The sequence below is a fragment of the Ranitomeya imitator genome, chromosome 2, assembly GCF_032444005.1.
Source record: "Ranitomeya imitator isolate aRanImi1 chromosome 2, aRanImi1.pri, whole genome shotgun sequence".
In the NCBI taxonomy this organism is placed as follows: Eukaryota; Metazoa; Chordata; class Amphibia; order Anura; family Dendrobatidae; genus Ranitomeya; species Ranitomeya imitator.
Genome location: NC_091283.1, coordinates 157,674,210 through 157,697,110, shown reverse-complemented (window position 1 = coordinate 157,697,110; position 22,901 = coordinate 157,674,210). Strand labels below are relative to the sequence as shown.

The 22,901-nt window shown below is 46.4% G+C and overlaps 1 protein-coding gene across 1 annotated transcript; it reads right to left on the bottom strand.

Moving 5' to 3' along the window:
* Window positions 1-29: 29 nt before the first annotated feature.
* On the bottom strand, window positions 30-19,769 carry GFI1B (growth factor independent 1B transcriptional repressor). Its single transcript, XM_069747591.1, has 7 exons — window positions 19,688-19,769; window positions 15,043-15,157; window positions 2,582-2,725; window positions 2,233-2,507; window positions 1,797-1,934; window positions 1,443-1,608; window positions 30-653 (listed from the first exon to the last, which is right to left on the bottom strand). The coding sequence occupies exons 2-7, from the start codon at window positions 15,152-15,154 to the stop codon at window positions 475-477; spliced, it is 1,014 nt and encodes a 337-aa protein (XP_069603692.1). The 5' UTR covers window positions 15,155-15,157; window positions 19,688-19,769; the 3' UTR covers window positions 30-474.
* Between the last annotated feature and the right edge of the window lie 3,132 nt (window positions 19,770-22,901).

The window sequence follows — 22,901 nt, the reverse complement described above, 5'->3', positions numbered from 1 at the left end:
ATTGGGCCCATTAGGAGACATGAAATATCCAATGTATAAAAGTGTTTTATTACAAGTAGCAATATTACGTTTATAAACACACAAATGTCTTAAAAATGCACAATACATCTGTATACACGGCTGTGAAACGCAGATCACTTTAGACAAGATTTTTCTGAAGATTTGACAAAGATTTATTTTTTGTTTTGACGTAAATAAATAAAGTTGATACAAAATTTTAAATTAAAAAAAAAAAAAAACCTTCCAACTCGCAGACCCTTCCTCACCATGGTACAAACCACCGCCATCTTCAATCAGTGGCGCCACTTGTATGAATCCATGAGGACACCCACTGGCCGAAGTAACTGCTGCCGGCAGCCGCCATTCACTGCTCTGTGATAGCAGGAAAGATGTCCTCTACGTACCGCAAGCACGTCACACACAGGATCAGCACCCATGCAGTGATGGAGGGTCCCGCCATTAACCCCTATTAGGTCATTTCAGTCCATGTTGGTTTTCTCGGTGTCTCCTTAGGTCCACTTTACGCTGGAAGCCTTTACCGCACAGGTCACACGTAAACGGCTTAAAGCCTGTGTGCTTACGGCTGTGAGTGATCAGGTTCGAGCTCTGACTGAAAGCTTTTCCACAAACCTGACACTTGTGAGGCTTCTCTCCTAAACACAGGATGAAACACGATCGATATCATAGCCGTTATATTCTTGTACATAGGGGCAGTATTATAGTAGCTATATTCTTATACATAGTGGGCAGTATTATAGTAGTTATATACTTGTACATAGTGGGCAGTATTATAGTAGTTATATTCTTGTACATAGGGGCAGTATTATAGTAGTTATATTCTTGTACATAGTGGGCAGTATTATAGTAGCTTTATTCTTGTACATAGGAGGCAGTATTATAGTAGTTATATTCTTGTACATAGTGGTCAGTATTATAGTAGTTATATTCTTGTACATAGGAGGCAGTATTATAGTAGTTATATTCTTGTACATAGTGGGCAGTATTATAGTAGTTATATGCTTGTACATGGGGAGCAGTATTATAGTAGTTATATTCTTGTACATAGGAGGCAGTATTATAGTAGTTATATTCCTGTACATAGGGGCAGTATTATAGTAGTTATATTCTTGTACATAGTGTGCAGTATTATAGTAGTTATATGCTTGTACATAGGGAGCAGTATTATAGTAGTTATATTCTTGTACATCGTGGGCAGTATTATAGTAGTTATATTCTTGTACATAGTGGGCAGTATTATAGTAGTTATATTCTTGTACATAGGAGGCAGTATTATAGTAGTTATATTCTTGTACATAGTGGTCAGTATTATAGTAGTTATATTCTTGTACATAGCGGCAGTATTATAGTAGTTATATGCTTGTACATAGGGAGCAGTATTATAGTAGTTATATTCTTATACATAGGGGGGCAGTTTAACTTACCAGTGTGTATATACGTATGTTTCTTCATGTCAGACTTTTGATGGAAACGCTTTCCACAGAACTGGCAAGGATACGGCCGAGTGTCAGAGTGGATAAGCAGGTGGGTTGATAACGTGGAAGATCGCTTAAATGTTTTTCCGCACATCTTGCACTCAAAACTCCTCTCCTGTAAAATAGGATTTTTATTTTATTTATTCATTTTTATAACCTAGTGTTTTATATTAAGCTTGCACAATATTTCATGATGGGGATGTGGTTGTTGTAGAGTCGTGTGGTTCTATGACACTGTACGTATAACACCACGATAGGATTAGATACACAGCTCAGCAGTATACCACACATTATGGACCTCACCTGTGAGTGGACGTTGAGATGTTGCTCCAGACTGACAGCATGACCAAAGGATTTCCCACAAATGTCACAGACAAACGGTCTGGTTCCACTATGAGACCTCCGGACGTGAACCTCTAATCCATGAGATGTAGAGAAGACCTAGAAGATAGAAGAGATTATCTGGCTTTCATATAACAATTCAGTACCGTGCAGCGGCCCTCACCCGCCTGCAGCGGCCCTCACCCGCCTGCAGCGACCCTTCCTCGCCTGCAGCGGCCCTCACCCACTTGCAGTGGCCCTCACCCGCCTGCAGCGGCCCTTCCTCGCCTGCAGCGGCCCTCACCCGCCTGCAGCGGCCCTCACCCGCCTGCAGCGGCCCTTCCTCGCCTGCAGCGGCCCTTCCTCGCCTGCAGCGGCCCTCACCCGCCTGCAGCGGCCCTCACCCTGAATATCTTACCTTGCTGCATTTGACACAGTGATAGTTATCCATAACAGAGGAGAATGCCAGGCTGTAATTAATGGGGTGATCATAGTCTGTTTCTGTAGCTGTGGGGGGGCTGCCATATAACCCTAGGACTGTAGGACCCTGCCTCATGGAGGGGTGCCCATGGGATGGGACTTGATTGAAGCTATAGGCAGAATGCAGAGACTCCCAGGAGATGCTTTGCTTGTAGAAGGCAGACAGGGGGAAGGACGGATACGACTTCATGGGGAGCAAGGACAAAGAGATGCCTTAAAGACAGAATTACAACATTGTGTCATTCCTATATTCATTCAATGTGATGATGAGTGTAGTAGTACATTACCTGGGCCTGAAGCCACAGAGGGTTCGCGACTTAAATAGAGGGTTCTCTGCATGTCATCTTTTGATCGGCCATAAGAGCTCTTGGTCAGGTCCTCAGGTGCATGTTCTTTAAGGTCAATGTCGGATGATTTCCCGCCTTTAGACTCTGATGTAATAAAAATAGAAGAAATCTGAGAAAACTGGAAAAATGTTGCAAATTGGGGTGGCCTCCCTCACCCTAGGATCAGGATCTATACAGACATGTACGTGTTGACGCAGTGTGTGTGACACAAACCACAATGTTTGTACAGACACGGAGCCAATTTCTCGGTGTTTGACAATCCGGCTTTGATTGAACTGAGAAAACACATCGTTGTGATACATCCTTGTCCGGCACCTAACGAAGCTCATATCACTGCCTGCAACACAGCACCAGTATTCCCAGCAACAGCGAGCAGCTCATCCTATCCTGTGTGATGCTCCATGCTGAGCTGTGTATCTAATCTTATTCTGATACTGTCTGCTGATCCGTGTATCTAATCCTGTCCTGTGTGATACTGTCTGCTGAGCTGTGTATCTAATCCTATTCTGTGTGATACTGTCTGATCAGCCATGTATCTAATCCTATCCTCTGTGATACTGTCTGCTGAGCTGTGTATGTAATCCTATCCTGTGTGATACTGTCTGCTGAGCTGTGTATCTAATCCTATCCTGTGTGATACTGTGTGATGAGCTGTGTATCTAGTCCTATCCTGTGTGATACTGTCTGCTGAGCTGTGTATCTAGTCCTATCCTGTGTGATACTGTCTGCTGAGCTGTGTATCTAGTCCTATCCTGTGTGATACTGACTGCTGAGCTGTGTATCTAATCCTATCCCGTGTGATACTGTCTGCTGAGTCAGGTATCTAATCCTATCCTGTGTGATACTGTCTGCTGAGCCGTGCATCTAATCCTATCCTGGCGAAATACAAAAAATAGAGCGCACTACTAGTACCAAAAAATATAGGATGCCAAACGGGGTGCAAACAAGCAGCCAAACTACTGAAGCTAGAACCAAAAGAAAAAGAAGCTGCTCAATAGAATGCACACCCAAGGCTAATAAAACACAATCATGAATAATAACACAAGAATTTTATTGGCAAACAACAACTTCAAAAACATAAAACATAATTAAAAACAACGGTACTGAATACATATGGTCCACATGTAGATATAACATATACAGTCCATATATCCATAATAACAATAGTCTGCAAACCTCAATATAAATAATAATAAACGTAACCCTCTGGCTCATGGAGCTAAATGCAAAACATGGGTAACTCTACACGGCCTAATGATAGACAGAGGCACCTACTGAACCTAGGGAGTAACCCCTCAGACATGATGGCACAAGATGCAATGTTGAAAAACCATCATAAGGCCCAGAGGCACCTTATGCCCCTAATAAGGCGGCCAAGTGTAACATACCCACGTAGCCAAAGTGAGAGGGGGAGACAGACCGTCCCCAAGAGCAGACCCGTGTGGACCAAAGCGATGCAGCCCAACGCGTATCGCCCTGCTACAGAGGGCTTCGTCAGGGGAAGGTATTGTCCGCCAAATGCCCCCTGCTTAAATAGTGTACAAACGACCCACCTGATATGAAGCCGGTGAGCAAAATGCCGGCGAAACCGGAAGTCCGGCGCTAAGAAGAAACGCCCACAGCCAGAGAGGCAGAGACGCAGAACCGACACGCCTCCCCATTGGAATAGACAGTGCGCAGGCGCGAGCTGCCTGCCTGAAGGAGCAACGCTCCAAGATTACCGGCCATGTATCTGGCCGACACAGAACAGACCCAGCCATGTAGGGTACAGAAAGACAAGATCGCCGCAGTACGCCAGGTGGAATCAACTGAATGTACACCCTCCCAAAGACCGGACCCACCCCAATAGGTGGCGCAATGCCAAATCCCGCATATGTACTGCCGTCATGATATGGCAGAGTGCACCCTAGAAGACCCCATTTGTGTGCTGCATAGAAGGCACTAGAGAATGCGCCTACCTAAATAAATAAATAAATAAATGAATAAATGTATAAAATAGGCGCGAAACCCCCTCCATGAAGCCCAGACAATAGGTGAAGCCACCCTTAGTACAGGGAAAGCCACCAAATCGACGGTCAAAATGTATCAAGCCATATAATAGTGGCCAACCGAAGGGCTTAACATGAAGAGGGCCATAAAAAGAGGTCCACCACAAGTGCCTATAGGCAATCATATCACCATACTCTGACATCCATACGGCAGACAGGCACACCATATCACCACTCACCCCCGGGGGCGGACCACCATTCATATAATACAACACAAAAGAATTCAGGAACCAGAAATATCATAATAAATTAGACAAGGCATGTGAACAGTTTTATTAATATATAACATACTATCAAGATATTATAACATAAAAATGTATCCAAATTACACAAGGCCCCAAATAGGGCCTAAATAGGACTTAAGGAGATCATAAGGCCCTAAAATCAGTATGCTAGAATAGGGCTAACCCTGTGATATTCCCAATAGAGATCTCGCAGAAAAACTGCATGGTAGCTAATCAAAAAGAGGGGTGGGGAAGGGAAAGGAGAGGGGGGGAAAGAAGGGGAAGGGAGGGGAGAGGAAATAGAAAAAGGTAGCAAACGCCTAATAACATATATACAAACCGCCCCATGAGCCATGAGAGGGTGATGCAATAAACCCGAAATGGTAAGTCAGCCCCAACCCCAAAAGGAAGGGGACCATATGCAAGAAGATCATATACCATAAAGTCCATTAATCAAAAACAGGGGATCAGACAACCTGATCGAAGGAGAGACCAAATATCCCAGCCTCCACACAAGTAGGTCCGAAGGAATCCCGACCAATGAGAACAGCTGATCACCAAACACATCAGATAAGTGAATCCCGCGAAAAGGAATGCAGTCACTAGACGTAATGGAAAAACGAATCCAGGTGTTTCCTTCCAGATGTGTATATAGAACTGCTGAGGATCCCGGAGTATCACCTAGAACGGAGCAGGGAAAAGAAAGAAAAGAAGGGGTAAATTAACCCAAAAAGCCAGTAAAAAGCAGCTCTTCATTAAGCCCCCCAGGAGCCACTGATCCCAAATGGAAAATCCAGCGGGCCTCAGCCCTGAGGAGCTGGGGTTTGATGGGACCACCCCTGTTATTGCAATGAATTCTCTCAAGACCTATAATCTGCGTGTTAGAAGTCCGCCCAGCATGATGGGTCAGGAAATGGGACGCTACTGGAGTAAGTATCCTGCCCTTAGCCAGGTCACTAGAAGCCACGTGGATAGTTGAAAAATGCTTCTGCATCCTGCGTCGTAATTCCTGTGTGGTTTGACCCACATACACAAGACGACATGGACATATAAGGGCATAAATCACACATGAGGTCTTACAGTTTATATAAGAGCGCAATTTATGGCGTCTGTCGTCACGGGGATTGATGAAAAAATCCCTAGTCATAGTCATGTGGGAACAAATATTGCAATCTCCACAGGCAAAAGAGCCATGAAGTCTAATACCCTGACCTATCCGAGTTGTTTGTCTAACATAATGGCTCCTGGTAAGGAGGTCCCTAAAATTCGGGGCCCTTCTAGCAGTTATCATGGGACGATCACCCACAATAGTTGATGTACTGAGGTCCGTAGTCAGGATCCCCCAGTGTTTGCGCAGGATACTGCCGAGACCATCCCAATTGTTATTAAAGGTTGTAATAAACCTGGTCTTGTTATCACCCACCTTGGTCCTTGATTCCAGCAGCAAATCCTGCGTCTGAGTTCTGGCCCGCTGATAGGCTCTAGCAATACTTCTGTGGGGATAATGCCGGGCCTTGAATCGGTGAGTGAGCTCCCTGGCCTCTTCTTGAAAATCCAAGTCATTGGTACAGTTCCTCCTGGCCCGAAGGAACTGGCCCATAGGGACCCCCATTCGAGTGTGAAGCGGATGGAAACTCCTAAAATCAAGTAGGCTATTAGTAGCCGTAGGCTTCCGAAACAGCTTAGTAAAAATCGATCCGTTATCCAGCGTAATCTCCAGATCCAAAAACGTCACTGTGGACAATGACATGGTATATGTAAGAAGAATGTGATGAGTATTACTGTTCAAAAACTCTATAAATTGGCAACATTCTTCTTGAGACCCCGTCCAAATAAAGAGCAGGTCATCAATATACCTTGACCAATGACAAACCTTGTCCCTGAAGGTTATGGATGGAAACACCTGGGTAGCCTCCCACCACCCTAGAAACAAGTTTGCTAGGGCGGGCGCGCATCTCGCACCCATGGCCACCCCAGAAACCTGTAAATAATAGGCCCTATCAAACAAAAAATAGTTATGCCTAAGTATAAAATCCAACAGGTCTACTACCAGGGAGTCATGCATACGGTCTGAGTGATTAAGTTGGTCCAGAAAAAACAGAACCGCCAGGATGCCGTCCTCGTGACCGATGTTGGAGTATAAAGACTCCACATCACAGGTCACAAGCCAGGCCCCCGGCGGCACGGTCAAACCCCGACAGATGTGAATAAAGTGGGCTGAATCCTTAACAAAAGAGGGGAGTGTCTTCACTAAGGGCTGTAAAAAGAAGTCAACATAGACGCAAGCCTTTTCACACAAGCTACCAATGCAGGCCACTATGGGCCTGCCCGGAGGTTTATGCAAGCATTTATGTACTTTAGGTAGTAAATAGAAGGTCGCTGTCACTGGGCAATCAACCCACAGAAACTTATACTCATGGTGGTCAATGATGCCCAAGTCCTTGGCCCTGTCAAGAAGACGCCTGAATCTCAAAGCAAAAGTCTCAGTGGGATCGGAAGGCAATTTCCTATAGAATCTGCAGTCACCCAACTGGCGCTGCGCCTCTTCCAAATAGAGGGAATGTGGCCAAAGAACCACATTACCCCCTTTATCCGCCTCTTTGATCAGGAATGTGGTGTTTTGGCGCAAACTTGTAAGGGCCCTCTGTTCTTCCCTACTCAAATTATTGGGAACTAATGCCCGAGGGGAGAGATTCATAATATCCCTTTTTACCAATTCGAAAAACACTCGAATGGCGGGCACCAACGAAAAGGGGGGTGTGACAGTAGACCGGTTTCTGTGAGGAAAGCGATTCCTACCTGTGCCGACCTCATTCTCCTGAAGCAGTTGAATCAAATCCTGGAATATTTGTTGGTCCGTGTGATCAGGACTATTAGCCAGATGGGGCCGACTGTGCAGTACCCGAAGAACGAGCTTCCTACAGAAGAGATATAAATCCTTAACAAGGGTAAATTTGTCAGCACATTGCATTGGTGAAAAAGTCAGCCCCCTTTGTAGAACAGAGAGTTCAGAAGGAGACAATACAGAGTCAGAGAGGTTAATAACCTGCAAGACGTTACCTGATGCGTGAGTCCCCATTGAATCCGCTTCCAACGAAGACGGAGCTAATATTTGCGGTGATTCCGATACTGTCTCTGTGTTGGCGGTGGACGCCCCCCGAACCGAGTGGTCCGTATGGGTGCCGCCACGGCGCCTACGACCTCTTCGGACCCGGCGTCTGGCTCGCTCTCTGCTGAAGATAAAAAATCACTGCCAGAAGTATAATTGGCAGCCCTCGGACCTTCTTGCATGGTGTCCCTGGTTTTCTGTAAAGGCGCATTCGATCTTTGGTTACCATGGTGCTTCCATCTAAAGGCCCTGGACGTCTCAAAATCCGTACGATCTCTGAAAAATTTAGATTTCTTTTTATTCATGACGTCCCGGTCATATTTATCAAGATTCTCCTTAAGTCTCTGCCTAAAAGGCTGAACCTCCTTTATCTCATCGAATTTCAACAGCCTGGAGTCCAAATCCTTAATTCTGGTTTTGGTAACTGATAGTAAATCTCTGTCATGTTCCAACAGCATATTAATAATAATGCTGGAACATTTAAGCAGCCCCTGTTCCCAAGAGTTCTTGAACATGGGCGAGGGCTCCCAGGCAGGATAGATAGACACCCTTAGGCCACGAGGCACAATATTGGCTTTGGTATATTCCTCAAGACTGCGGATGTTCCACCACAGCCGTATACCAGTACGGTGGGCCGCCGTAAGTTCTGCTGTAAGTTTCGCAAAATCTGAATCGACCATGACATCTCCTTTAGAAGCGAAGATATCCGCCGACTGAGCCTGCCAGGCCGCCTCACGGGCCTCCCAATCCATGTTGCGTGGAGTTCCCTTGGGGCAATAATAACTGCAACAAACCAAAAGACCAAAAGAAATTGAAGCATACAGAAACACAACCCGGCAATAATCAAATAAGATCAAATAAGGGTGTCTATCTATCCTGCCTGGGAGCCCTCGCCCATGTTCAAGAACTCTTGGGAACAGGGGCTGCTTAAATGTTCCAGCATTATTATTAATATGCTGTTGGAACATGACAGAGATTTACTATCAGTTACCAAAACCAGAATTAAGGATTTGGACTCCAGGCTGTTGAAATTCGATGAGATAAAGGAGGTTCAGCCTTTTAGGCAGAGACTTAAGGAGAATCTTGATAAATATGACCGGGACGTCATGAATAAAAAGAAATCTAAATTTTTCAGAGATCGTACGGATTTTGAGACGTCCAGGGCCTTTAGATGGAAGCACCATGGTAACCAAAGATCGAATGCGCCTTTACAGAAAACCAGGGACACCATGCAAGAAGGTCCGAGGGCTGCCAATTATACTTCTGGCAGTGATTTTTTATCTTCAGCAGAGAGCGAGCCAGACGCCGGGTCCGAAGAGGTCGTAGGCGCCGTGGCGGCACCCATACGGACCACTCGGTTCGGGGGGCGTCCACCGCCAACACAGAGACAGTATCGGAATCACCGCAAATATTAGCTCCGTCTTCGTTGGAAGCGGATTCAATGGGGACTCACGCATCAGGTAACGTCTTGCAGGTTATTAACCTCTCTGACTCTGTATTGTCTCCTTCTGAACTCTCTGTTCTACAAAGGGGGCTGACTTTTTCACCAATGCAATGTGCTGACAAATTTACCCTTGTTAAGGATTTATATCTCTTCTGTAGGAAGCTCGTTCTTCGGGTACTGCACAGTCGGCCCCATCTGGCTAATAGTCCTGATCACACGGACCAACAAATATTTCAGGATTTGATTCAACTGCTTCAGGAGAATGAGGTCGGCACAGGTAGGAATCGCTTTCCTCACAGAAACCGGTCTACTGTCACACCCCCCTTTTCGTTGGTGCCCGCCATTCGAGTGTTTTTCGAATTGGTAAAAAGGGATATTATGAATCTCTCCCCTCGGGCATTAGTTCCCAATAATTTGAGTAGGGAAGAACAGAGGGCCCTTACAAGTTTGCGCCAAAACACCACATTCCTGATCAAAGAGGCGGATAAAGGGGGTAATGTGGTTCTTTGGCCACATTCCCTCTATTTGGAAGAGGCGCAGCGCCAGTTGGGTGACTGCAGATTCTATAGGAAATTGCCTTCCGATCCCACTGAGACTTTTGCTTTGAGATTCAGGCGTCTTCTTGACAGGGCCAAGGACTTGGGCATCATTGACCACCATGAGTATAAGTTTCTGTGGGTTGATTGCCCAGTGACAGCGACCTTCTATTTACTACCTAAAGTACATAAATGCTTGCATAAACCTCCGGGCAGGCCCATAGTGGCCTGCATTGGTAGCTTGTGTGAAAAGGCTTGCGTCTATGTTGACTTCTTTTTACAGCCCTTAGTGAAGACACTCCCCTCTTTTGTTAAGGATTCAGCCCACTTTATTCACATCTGTCGGGGTTTGACCGTGCCGCCGGGGGCCTGGCTTGTGACCTGTGATGTGGAGTCTTTATACTCCAACATCGGTCACGAGGACGGCATCCTGGCGGTTCTGTTTTTTCTGGACCAACTTAATCACTCAGACCGTATGCATGACTCCCTGGTAGTAGACCTGTTGGATTTTATACTTAGGCATAACTATTTTTTGTTTGATAGGGCCTATTATTTACAGGTTTCTGGGGTGGCCATGGGTGCGAGATGCGCGCCCGCCCTAGCAAACTTGTTTCTAGGGTGGTGGGAGGCTACCCAGGTGTTTCCATCCATAACCTTCAGGGACAAGGTTTGTCATTGGTCAAGGTATATTGATGACCTGCTCTTTATTTGGACGGGGTCTCAAGAAGAATGTTGCCAATTTATAGAGTTTTTGAACAGTAATACTCATCACATTCTTCTTACATATACCATGTCATTGTCCACAGTGACGTTTTTGGATCTGGAGATTACGCTGGATAACGGATCGATTTTTACTAAGCTGTTTCGGAAGCCTACGGCTACTAATAGCCTACTTGATTTTAGGAGTTTCCATCCGCTTCACACTCGAATGGGGGTCCCTATGGGCCAGTTCCTTCGGGCCAGGAGGAACTGTACCAATGACTTGGATTTTCAAGAAGAGGCCAGGGAGCTCACTCACCGATTCAAGGCCCGGCATTATCCCCACAGAAGTATTGCTAGAGCCTATCAGCGGGCCAGAACTCAGACGCAGGATTTGCTGCTGGAATCAAGGACCAAGGTGGGTGATAACAAGACCAGGTTTATTACAACCTTTAATAACAATTGGGATGGTCTCGGCAGTATCCTGCGCAAACACTGGGGGATCCTGACTACGGACCTCAGTACATCAACTATTGTGGGTGATCGTCCCATGATAACTGCTAGAAGGGCCCCGAATTTTAGGGACCTCCTTACCAGGAGCCATTATGTTAGACAAACAACTCGGATAGGTCAGGGTATTAGACTTCATGGCTCTTTTGCCTGTGGAGATTGCAATATTTGTTCCCACATGACTATGACTAGGGATTTTTTCATCAATCCCCGTGACGACAGACGCCATAAATTGCGCTCTTATATAAACTGTAAGACCTCATGTGTGATTTATGCCCTTATATGTCCATGTCGTCTTGTGTATGTGGGTCAAACCACACAGGAATTACGACGCAGGATGCAGAAGCATTTTTCAACTATCCACGTGGCTTCTAGTGACCTGGCTAAGGGCAGGATACTTACTCCAGTAGCGTCCCATTTCCTGACCCATCATGCTGGGCGGACTTCTAACACGCAGATTATAGGTCTTGAGAGAATTCATTGCAATAACAGGGGTGGTCCCATCAAACCCCAGCTCCTCAGGGCTGAGGCCCGCTGGATTTTCCATTTGGGATCAGTGGCTCCTGGGGGGCTTAATGAAGAGCTGCTTTTTACTGGCTTTTTGGGTTAATTTACCCCTTCTTTTCTTTCTTTTCCCTGCTCCGTTCTAGGTGATACTCCGGGATCCTCAGCAGTTCTATATACACATCTGGAAGGAAACACCTGGATTCGTTTTTCCATTACGTCTAGTGACTGCATTCCTTTTCGCGGGATTCACTTATCTGATGTGTTTGGTGATCAGCTGTTCTCATTGGTCGGGATTCCTTCGGACCTACTTGTGTGGAGGCTGGGATATTTGGTCTCTCCTTCGATCAGGTTGTCTGATCCCCTGTTTTTGATTAATGGACTTTATGGTATATGATCTTCTTGCATATGGTCCCCTTCCTTTTGGGGTTGGGGCTGACTTACCATTTCGGGTTTATTGCATCACCCTCTCATGGCTCATGGGGCGGTTTGTATATATGTTATTAGGCGTTTGCTACCTTTTTCTATTTCCTCTCCCCTCCCTTCCCCTTCTTTCCCCCCCTCTCCTTTCCCTTCCCCACCCCTCTTTTTGATTAGCTACCATGCAGTTTTTCTGCGAGATCTCTATTGGGAATATCACAGGGTTAGCCCTATTCTAGCATACTGATTTTAGGGCCTTATGATCTCCTTAAGTCCTATTTAGGCCCTATTTGGGGCCTTGTGTAATTTGGATACATTTTTATGTTATAATATCTTGATAGTATGTTATATATTAATAAAACTGTTCACATGCCTTGTCTAATTTATTATGATATTTCTGGTTCCTGAATTCTTTTGTGTTGTATTATATGAATGGTGGTCCGCCCCCGGGGGTGAGTGGTGATATGGTGTGCCTGTCTGCCGTATGGATGTCAGAGTATGGTGATATGATTGCCTATAGGCACTTGTGGTGGACCTCTTTTTATGGCCCTCTTCATGTTAAGCCCTTCGGTTGGCCACTATTATATGGCTTGATACATTTTGACCGTCGATTTGGTGGCTTTCCCTGTACTAAGGGTGGCTTCACCTATTGTCTGGGCTTCATGGAGGGGGTTTCGCGCCTATTTTATACATTTATTCATTTATTTATTTATTTATTTAGGTAGGCGCATTCTCTAGTGCCTTCTATGCAGCACACAAATGGGGTCTTCTAGGGTGCACTCTGCCATATCATGACGGCAGTACATATGCGGGATTTGGCATTGCGCCACCTATTGGGGTGGGTCCGGTCTTTGGGAGGGTGTACATTCAGTTGATTCCACCTGGCGTACTGCGGCGATCTTGTCTTTCTGTACCCTACATGGCTGGGTCTGTTCTGTGTCGGCCAGATACATGGCCGGTAATCTTGGAGCGTTGCTCCTTCAGGCAGGCAGCTCGCGCCTGCGCACTGTCTATTCCAATGGGGAGGCGTGTCGGTTCTGCGTCTCTGCCTCTCTGGCTGTGGGCGTTTCTTCTTAGCGCCGGACTTCCGGTTTCGCCGGCATTTTGCTCACCGGCTTCATATCAGGTGGGTCGTTTGTACACTATTTAAGCAGGGGGCATTTGGCGGACAATACCTTCCCCTGACGAAGCCCTCTGTAGCAGGGCGATACGCGTTGGGCTGCATCGCTTTGGTCCACACGGGTCTGCTCTTGGGGACGGTCTGTCTCCCCCTCTCACTTTGGCTACGTGGGTATGTTACACTTGGCCGCCTTATTAGGGGCATAAGGTGCCTCTGGGCCTTATGATGGTTTTTCAACATTGCATCTTGTGCCATCATGTCTGAGGGGTTACTCCCTAGGTTCAGTAGGTGCCTCTGTCTATCATTAGGCCGTGTAGAGTTACCCATGTTTTGCATTTAGCTCCATGAGCCAGAGGGTTACGTTTATTATTATTTATATTGAGGTTTGCAGACTATTGTTATTATGGATATATGGACTGTATATGTTATATCTACATGTGGACCATATGTATTCAGTACCGTTGTTTTTAATTATGTTTTATGTTTTTGAAGTTGTTGTTTGCCAATAAAATTCTTGTGTTATTATTCATGATTGTGTTTTATTAGCCTTGGGTGTGCATTCTATTGAGCAGCTTCTTTTTCTTTTGGTTCTAGCTCTAATCCTATCCTGTGCGCTGCTGTCTGCTGAGCTGTGTATCTAATCCTATCCTCTGTGATACTGTCTGCTGAGGTGGAATAAATTTACAGTTGCGTTGCTGTATCTCCCAATTAGCTGTGACATGTAGGCTGCACGTGTGTGCAGAGCTGCGCTCCAGACAGACGGACGCTTCCCGGGAACAGTTACAGTAACGGACACAATAGGATTTGAATAGAGCGGATTTGAATCTGGCTGGAGGAGGGTGGCGGGATCACTGCTGGCACTGCCAGGACGGGCAGGAGTCAGGAGGGCTCCACCTTCCCATATAAGCAGCACACTCCTCTTCTGAAATACTCTGTGCTCCTAGGGAACCTGCTCCTTGCTCTGATCTCATAAGATCCGTACAGAGTTCTCTTGTAAAATACTGTGCTGCGGGGTGACCCTTCTCCTGACAAGATCGGAACAATCTTATTATTAAGGATCCTGCTCTTCCGGGATAGATCTCAGCCTGTTACCTCCTAAAAAATTGGTGCACCCCTCTCCTGGAGATGCTCTGTGCTGCTCCTTTCTATGACACTCTCCTCTTCTTAAATACTCTGTGCTGTTAGCCCCATTCTCCTTCTACTGTAACTCCCAGCATAGTCAGCCTTCTCCTTTCCTGAAACACTCTGTGATGCTCTGATCATTTTTATGCTGTGGGAATATATATAAGAATAACAAAGGCGATTTCGGGACTGTAATGTTTGATCAGTGGGGGTGCATCTTTCGGGACCCCCAGTCTGTAAGCAGAACGAAAGAGGCACTGACATCCATGGAGAGTGTAGTATAAGTACATGAGCAACAATGAGCTGCAGTGCCAGACATGACCACAACCTTAAGGATGGCGCTGTGCAGCTGCAAACCTTGGAAAGAGTACAGCGCCCTCTTCAGTCTGGATGAAGGTACCATTTCTGCATGGCCCCAGCAGCTCAATGGTTAATACATTATATAAACAGGGAAGTCGTTATTATGTATTTGTAAATCACATTATGGACAATGTGTCGGAACAGGAAACCGGGATAGGATTTATTTCCCTGTTTATACAGCGCTGATAATTACACAATGTGCTATTCACACACCAATCACCTCTGCTTGCTGTCAGTGAAAGGAGCCCTCCTATATACAGCTAGGGCACAAGACCGACCTCCCTGATGGATGTGGAGTCACCTACCATGGCATAACGCCAGGCTGGGCGCCTCCTGGGGCGGGCTCACATCCTCCAGGTAGCGATGTTGATGGTAACTATGAGTTTTCTTGCTTTTTACCAAAAAGGATCGCGGCATCTCCTGAAAGAGAAGAAAATAATAAATATGCAGATGTGACCTCATATATACAGAAATTAAGGGTGTAAAACTATAGGAGCCCAATGAGAAGGAAGGGGGTCACAGCTCGGCGTAACGGTCATGGGTGGTCAAAGCCCGAGTAGGAATCCTACTCCACTCCGGCTTCTTCATATTGGCAAATGTGAGCAAAACCATATGTGGCAGACAACGGATAGGGGGCACCAGTCCAGCAGACAACAGAGTGGGGAAACCCGCCCAGCATACAACGGAGAGGGGGCACCAGTCCAGCAGACAACAGAGTGGGGAAACCCGCCCAGCATACAACGGAGAGGGGGCACCAGCCCGGCAGACAACGGAGAGGGGGCACCAGTCCGGCAGACAACGGAGTGGGGAAACCCGCCCAGCATACAACGGAGAGGGGGCACCAGCCCGGCAGACAGCGGAGAGGGAGCACCAGCCCGGCAGACAACGGAGAGGGAGCACCAGCCCGGCAGACAACGGAGAGGGGACACCAGCCCGGCAGACAACGGAGAGGGGACACCAGTCCGGCAGACAACGGAGAGGGAGCACCAGCCCGGCAGACAACAGAGTGGGGAAACCCGTCCGACAGACATCGGAGAGGGAGCACCAGCCCGGCAGACAACAGAGAGGGAGCACCAGCCGGCAGACAACGGAGTGGGGGCACCAGCCCGGCAGACAACGGAGTGGGCGCACCAGCCCGGCAGACAACGGAGTGGGGGCACCAGCCCAGCAGACATTGGAGTGGGGGCACCAGCCCGGCATACAATGGAGTGGGGGCATCTGCCCAGCAGGCATCGGAGAGGGGGCATCTGCCCGGCGGGCATCGGAGAGGGGGCACCCGCCCGGCGGGCATTGGAGAGGGGGCACCAGCCTGGCAGACAACTCAGAGGGAGCACTTGCTGGGCAGACATCGAAGTGGGAGCACCAGCGCGGTAGACAACGGAGAGGAGGCACCCGTCCGGCAGACAACGGAGAGAAAGCACCTGCCCGACAGACAACTCAGAGGGGGCACCCGCCCGGCAGACATCGGAGAGGGGGCACTTGCTGGGTAGACATCGAAGTGGGAGCACTAGCGCGGTAGACAACGGAGAGGGGTACAAGCCTGAGCATCGCTATAATCAGTGGTTGCTAAGGTGTAATGTGCAGGACCCCCATTTTTCACCTATGTGGACCCTCCATGCCAGCAGGTAATGGAGGACACACCAGGTCAGGATATCCTCTTTTTACACCACGCCACTATACAGGGAAGATCTCTGGCTCCCGATAAGTTGCACAATGCCAGTCTGCAGCCAGTGTGATAAAGCAATGTGTACAAAGTCATCACAAAACATGATTTACTAAAATAAAATCTAATTTTTTCCTCGAGACGTATAGAAATCTGAACACTTCACAGCGACAGATTCCAAAGTGTAAAAAAAAAAGAAAAATCACAAGAGCTCAAGTCACAGTACACAGACCCCGGGCGCCGCTTCAGGGAAGCGTCTGCAGATTTGCATGGTCCTCTCCTTCAGCTCGATTTGCATGGAGAGGAGAAAGCTGATCCCCCAGAGGCCATAATGCAGCTATTATTTCCAACCTGTTTTATGTAGTTACATCTACATGTTTCAAAGAAGAAACTATGAAATCTACATTGTCTTCAATCCCTAAGACAACTCTTCCTGGCACTACCAGCACAACATAGAACACATGTAAAGTATAAACAGTAAATATTGGGGAGAGCAGCTGCAGAGAATTGGATAACCCTGCAGCAGCTTTCTCTTTTTTTCCCCAATTGCCTACCTAAGGTAACCTGTACACTAAAAGTGCACGACAAGAAAAAAAAAAAAAAAAAGAGGGAGAAGGGGTGTCATATTTTACATGAACACCTCCATAGCTGCCAATGTGGCTGCCTGGCCTTATGGAATTCCCTAGTATACCCCTGTGTCCAGTATTGCAGTGGAGAAGAGCTGCTGCAGGGAAATCAAACTCCCTATGACAGTTCTTCCTGGCCCTAGCGTAATATAGAACACATGTAACGGGGGCAGCTGCAATATAAATTGTGAAGGTACCTCTCTGCAGCAGCTGTCCTCTTTTACAAGAATTACTCCCTGCTAATAAGAACATTTTCCAATACAGTGGAAAACTACAACTACCAGCATGTCCTGTCAGCTGCAGGATATCAGGGCATGCTGGGGATCTAAAACATCACCCCGGTCTATTCACATCTTGTTTTGCCCTCCTGGTCCAGCGGCAATTTGTCTATGGAAAGTACACCCTAAAAGTGAACACCGATTAAAAGTGTACCTGTATCTTTAATAACGAAGGGATAGGGCGTTTATTTTACGTGTGTGCCCCCATAAAAGTGATTCTATAGAGGTAGCATTTATCCATTATCTATAGTCTATAGCGGCCGATGTGGATGTCTGCCACTATGGATTCCCGAATATTGGAGCAGTAGAGAGCCGCTGCAGGCAAAATACCCCATGACAGTTCTGCCTGGCAGCATGGCATCGCATACAGGGAGAGAGGGCAGATGCAGGGTGTGCTGGAGAACAGCAGCTGCAGATATATCCCTTGTACAATTATCAATCCTTGCTGATAAGGTAACAATGCGGTATCTGTCCGGGCATGCTGGGAGTTGTAGTTTCCTGATTGAGAGATACCAGTGCCATCTATCCACATCACCATACAACTGTTCTTTATTGGCATCAGATGTGATTCAGGTGACGACTCATTTGCTTGACATTTGCATTTGTCCTGCAAGGATTTAGTCGCGTCCTAATCAGACACAGTCCGCCATTGATGTGGAAGCCTAGAGCGGGCACGATGCCCACGAAACCTGTTATTTGTCTCATTATGTGCCCTTTGTTCCAATGTTTGGGGACAAGAAAATTCAAATATGGGAAAGGTGGGGGGCATCGCAAATATCAACATTTGGCCCCTTCTTGGGTTCATGCCACCATGACTATAAGCAACGTTCCACCGACTTGTGGCTCTCCAGCTGCTGCAGGACTACAACTCCCAGCATTCCCGGAGAACTGATGGCAGTCAGAACATGCTCGGAGTTGTAGTTTTGACACAAGCGGCGAGGCATAGGTTAGGGAACTGCGGGCATGCTGGGAGTTATAGTTTTGAAACAGCTGGAGAGGCATAGGTTAGGTAAATGCGGGCATGCTGGGAGTTATAGTTTTGACACAAGTGGCGAGGTATAGGTTAGGTAACTGCTGTCAGGGCATGCTGGGAGTTGTAGTATTGCACCAGTTGGAGAGTCACAGGTTAGAAAACCGCTGTCAGGGCATGCTGGGAGTTGTAATTTTGCAACAGCTGGTTAGGCAAGATGGAGAACACTGTCCAGCAATGCTGAGACTTGTAGTTTCGCGAAAGATGGAGAGACACAGGTTTGGGAACCCTGACATCAGATTCAAATATGGCAGAAATTTTATATTATATATATATATATATATATATATATATATATATATATATATATATATATATATATATATATACACACACATATACTTCTGGTGCGGGTGCCCATTCCATAGATCTGAATGATTTTTATCAAGAGCATGGATCTTTATAAACTACACATGCGGAGCTTTTCGGCAGTAATCACACATTCATTTCTGACTACTTGATGTATATAACAAAAAAAAAAGAGAAAACAAAAATGCACATAAGAATATTCCTACAGACACAGCATGAAATATCATGAAGGAAACATAAGAAAAAAAACCTAATAGGCAAATTAATGTGCAATTCACTAAGCAAATGGGCGCTGTATGAAATATTTATCTGATACATATCTTCTAATATTTCCATCTAATATACTTCACTCCCAATTTTATACTAAAGTAATTTTGATTCCAAAATGTATTATATAGAATTAAAAAAAAAGCAAAAATAAGTTAAACAAAAAACACAACAAAATTTTCACTATATATTTAAGAAAAAAAAAACCATTTAGCATTAAAGTCCATGAAACCCCTAATTATTCGTCTACAGGGAAATCTATAATAAGAGGAGAAAGATGAATTAGATATGTAGAGACACCAGAGTATTCTTATAGATATTCTTACTGATAAACATTTATTTTAGCATAGAATTAAAGAGAGTAAAATAAGGTGAAAAGAATATATGAGATTAAACTGTAATACGCAGTGAATAAATGATACAACTGTGATAGGAACACAATGTAAAAAACTTCTAAAAACACAATCAGATATAAAGTATCTGCACTAAAAAAAAAGATAAAAAATATAAATACAGATAAAAAGCATTATATTTCACTAAGCATGTGACATATAACAAGATAACTCATTCTACGCAAAAGCAAAAATATAAATGTAATAATGAATATCGTAATTAACCCTATGAAACATTACTTTTCATTTATATTCATTTTATAGTTAATGATAAAAATTTACGCTATGAAAACTTAAAAATAACATACCGTAATAATAATTAAAAAAAAAAAAAAGATGTGTTGAAACAAATTGCATTGCTCCTGTAGGAGTGATGTTTCATTACCTGGCGGTGGTGGTAGTCAGGATGATAGGTGTGATCCCTCCCTGTCGGCGGCGGTGTCGCACTGATGTAGGGCACCACGGTCCTGGCACTTGTGTTTGCCCTCAGCTTCTCCCCCCGCCCTGATTTTTCAATCTGATTACTTGTGTCAAAATCTGGAGTTGTTGCAGCCAATGGGGAAGCGGAGAGAGACAATATTTGCTTATCAGAAGTGGAGCAGACGTTGTAGTCGCCCAGAGCTCCGCACAACTCGAGAAACCCGCACTACACTTAGTGAGTTCTCCATTTACAGTTGGGACTGGGGGGCAAACGGACCAGGATTGTGGACAACAAAAATGAAGATTTTATTTTTTTAGGGGGAAGGGAAATTGCATAAAGGGCAGTTCCTGGATATTTATTCACTATCATAATTGAGCAATTGTCCTTCTGCTGCTGTCTGTGGCAGCCTGTACTCTGTATATATTGTAGTGGACGCGGGCAGACACAAAATGGCAACTCCATTGATGATTTTATGAAATATCTGCTGCCGCTGCACTCCTTTCCTGAAACGCCCGGTAAGCTATGCCACTGCCACAAGGCCAGCACTCGTTTCCTTAAATGCTCTGTGCTGCTGGGATCATTCCCACAATCTGACGTTCGGGTGTGTTCGGCTTCAGTCCGCATTATCGTGTGTAGATACGATCATTTCACACGTGAATCCGTGCTCTGGTGAGCGCCAATCTGGGTAGAGATGGCAGAACCCTGATACCGGTCCTGTCATGGGGTCATGTCAATGGCACAAGGAGAAAAAAAAAAGTCCCAAACCACAATACAGAGCGTCCTCCCAGTCACCGCCCTGATAGAGGGGCTATCTAATCAGCCAGATCACACAGCAGCAACATGGCAGGAAACGGGCATTAGAGATCTACACATGGGTGGACCGGGCATCAAGAGGGGCACATGTATGCTGCAGGAAAGTATTTGGAGGAAGCCCAATGCCCGCAATATGGCGACAGTGCCCATATGAATGTCGATGCCAACTTCTGCTCTCCAGTACCTGCTGCAGAGCCCATACTACAATGCCAGCCACAGTGCCCCTTTTCTAATGACTGGAATCAATTTTAAGAGTTAGGTCAGCAGTGCCCAAATATCAATGCCAGCCTCTTCCCTCCAGAAGTGTCACCTACAGTGCCCATATAACAATGCCAGACACTTTCTTAATAACAGTGCCAGCCATTTCAGCTGCTGTGCCCATATATCAATGTCAGTAACTTCTCTACACAACAGTACCAGTGTCAGTGCCCATATTACAGTGACAGCTGCCTCTATAACGCCAGCACCAATGCCCTGGCCAGACAGTGCCTATATAACAATGCCAGCAACTGCCTCCATAATAGTACCAGACACAGTGCCTCTATAACAATGCCAGCCACTGCCTCCATAACAGGACCAGGCACAGTGCCTCTATAACAATGCCAGCCACTGCCTCCATTACTGTACCAGGCACAGTGCCTCTATAACAATGCCAGCCACTGCCTCCATAACAGTACCAGGCACAGTGCCTCTATAACAATGCCAGCCACTGCCTCCATAACAGGACCAGGCACAGTGCCTCTATAACAATGCCAGCCACTGCCTCCATAACAGGACCAGGCACAGTGCCTCTATAACAATGCCAGCCACTGCCTCCATAACAATGCCAGCCACTGCCTCCATAACAGGACCAGACAGTGCCTATATAACAATGCCAGCCACTGCCTCCATAACAGGACCAGACACAGTGCCTCTATAACAATGCCAACCAGTGCCTCCATAACAGGACCAGGCACAGTGCCTCTATAACAATGCCAGCCACTGCCTCCATAACAGGACCAGGCACAGTGCCTCTATAACAATGCCAGCCACTGCCTCCATAACAGTACCAGGCACAGTGCCTCTATAACAATGCTAGCCACTGCCTCCATAACAGGACCAGACATAGTGCCTCTATAACAGGACCAGACAGTGCCTATATAACAATGCCAGCCACTGCCTCCATAACAGGACCAGACACAGTGCCTCTATAACAATGCTAGCCACTGCCTCCATAACAGGACCAGACAGTGCCTTTATAACAATGCCAGCCACTGCCTCCATAACAGGACCAGACACAGTGCCTCTATAACAATGCCAGCCACTGCCTCCATAATAGTACCAGACACAGTGCCTATATAACAATGCCAGCCACTGTCTCCATAACAGGACCAGACACAGTGCCTCTATAAGAATGCCAGCCACTGCCTCCATAACAGTACCAGACACAGTGCCTATATAACAATGCCAGCCACTGTCTCCATAACAGGACCAGACACAGTGCCTCTATAAGAATGCCAACCACTGCCTCCATAACAGTACCAGACACAGTGCCTATATAACAATGCCAGCCACTGCCTCAATAACAGGACCAGGCACAGTGCCTCTACAACAATGCCAGCCACTGCCTCCATAACAGGTCCAGGCACAGTGCCTATATAACAATGCCAGCCACTGCCTCCATAACAGGACCAGGCACAGTGCCTATATAACAATGCCAGCCACTGCCTCCATAACAGGACCAGACAGTGCCTCTATAACAATGCCAGCCACTGTCTCCCTCCATAATAGTACCAGGCACAGTGCCTCTATAACAATGCCAGCCACTGCCTCCATAACAGGACCAGGCACAGTGCCTATATGACAATGCCAGCCACTGCCTCCATAACAGTACCAGGCACAATGCCTCTATAACAATGCCAGCCACTGCCTCCATAACAGTACCAGGCATAGTGCCTCTATAACAATGCCAGCCACTGCCTCCATAACAGGACCAGGCACAGTGCCTATATAACAATGCCAGCCACTGCCTCCCTCCATAAAACAGTACCAGGCACAGTGCCTCTATAACAATGCCAGCCACTGCCTCCATAACAGTACCAGGCACAGCGCCTATATACCAATTCTAGCCACTGCCTCCATAACTGGACCAGGCACAGTGCCTCTATAACAATGCCAGCCACTGCCTCCATAACAGGACCAGACAGTGCCTATATAACAATGCCAGCCACTGCCTCCCTCCATAACAGTACCAGGCACAGTGCCTCTATAACAATGCCAGCCACTGCCTCCATAACAGGACCAGACAGTGCCTATATAACAATGCCAGCCACTGCCTCCGTAATAGTACCAGGCACAGTGCCTCTATAACAATGCCAGCCACTGC

Coding starts and splice junctions, on each gene's coding strand:
- GFI1B (XM_069747591.1), bottom strand. CDS start 15,154: ATGCCGCGATCCTTTTTGGTAAAAAGCAAGAAAACTCATAGTTACCAT. Junction 1,609..1,796: donor ATCTCAACGTCCACTCACAG/GTGAGGTCCATA, acceptor CCTATTTTACAG/GAGAGGAGTTTTGAGTGCAA. Junction 654..1,442: donor ACATACGTATATACACACTG/GTAAGTTAAACT, acceptor TCCTGTGTTTAG/GAGAGAAGCCTCACAAGTGT.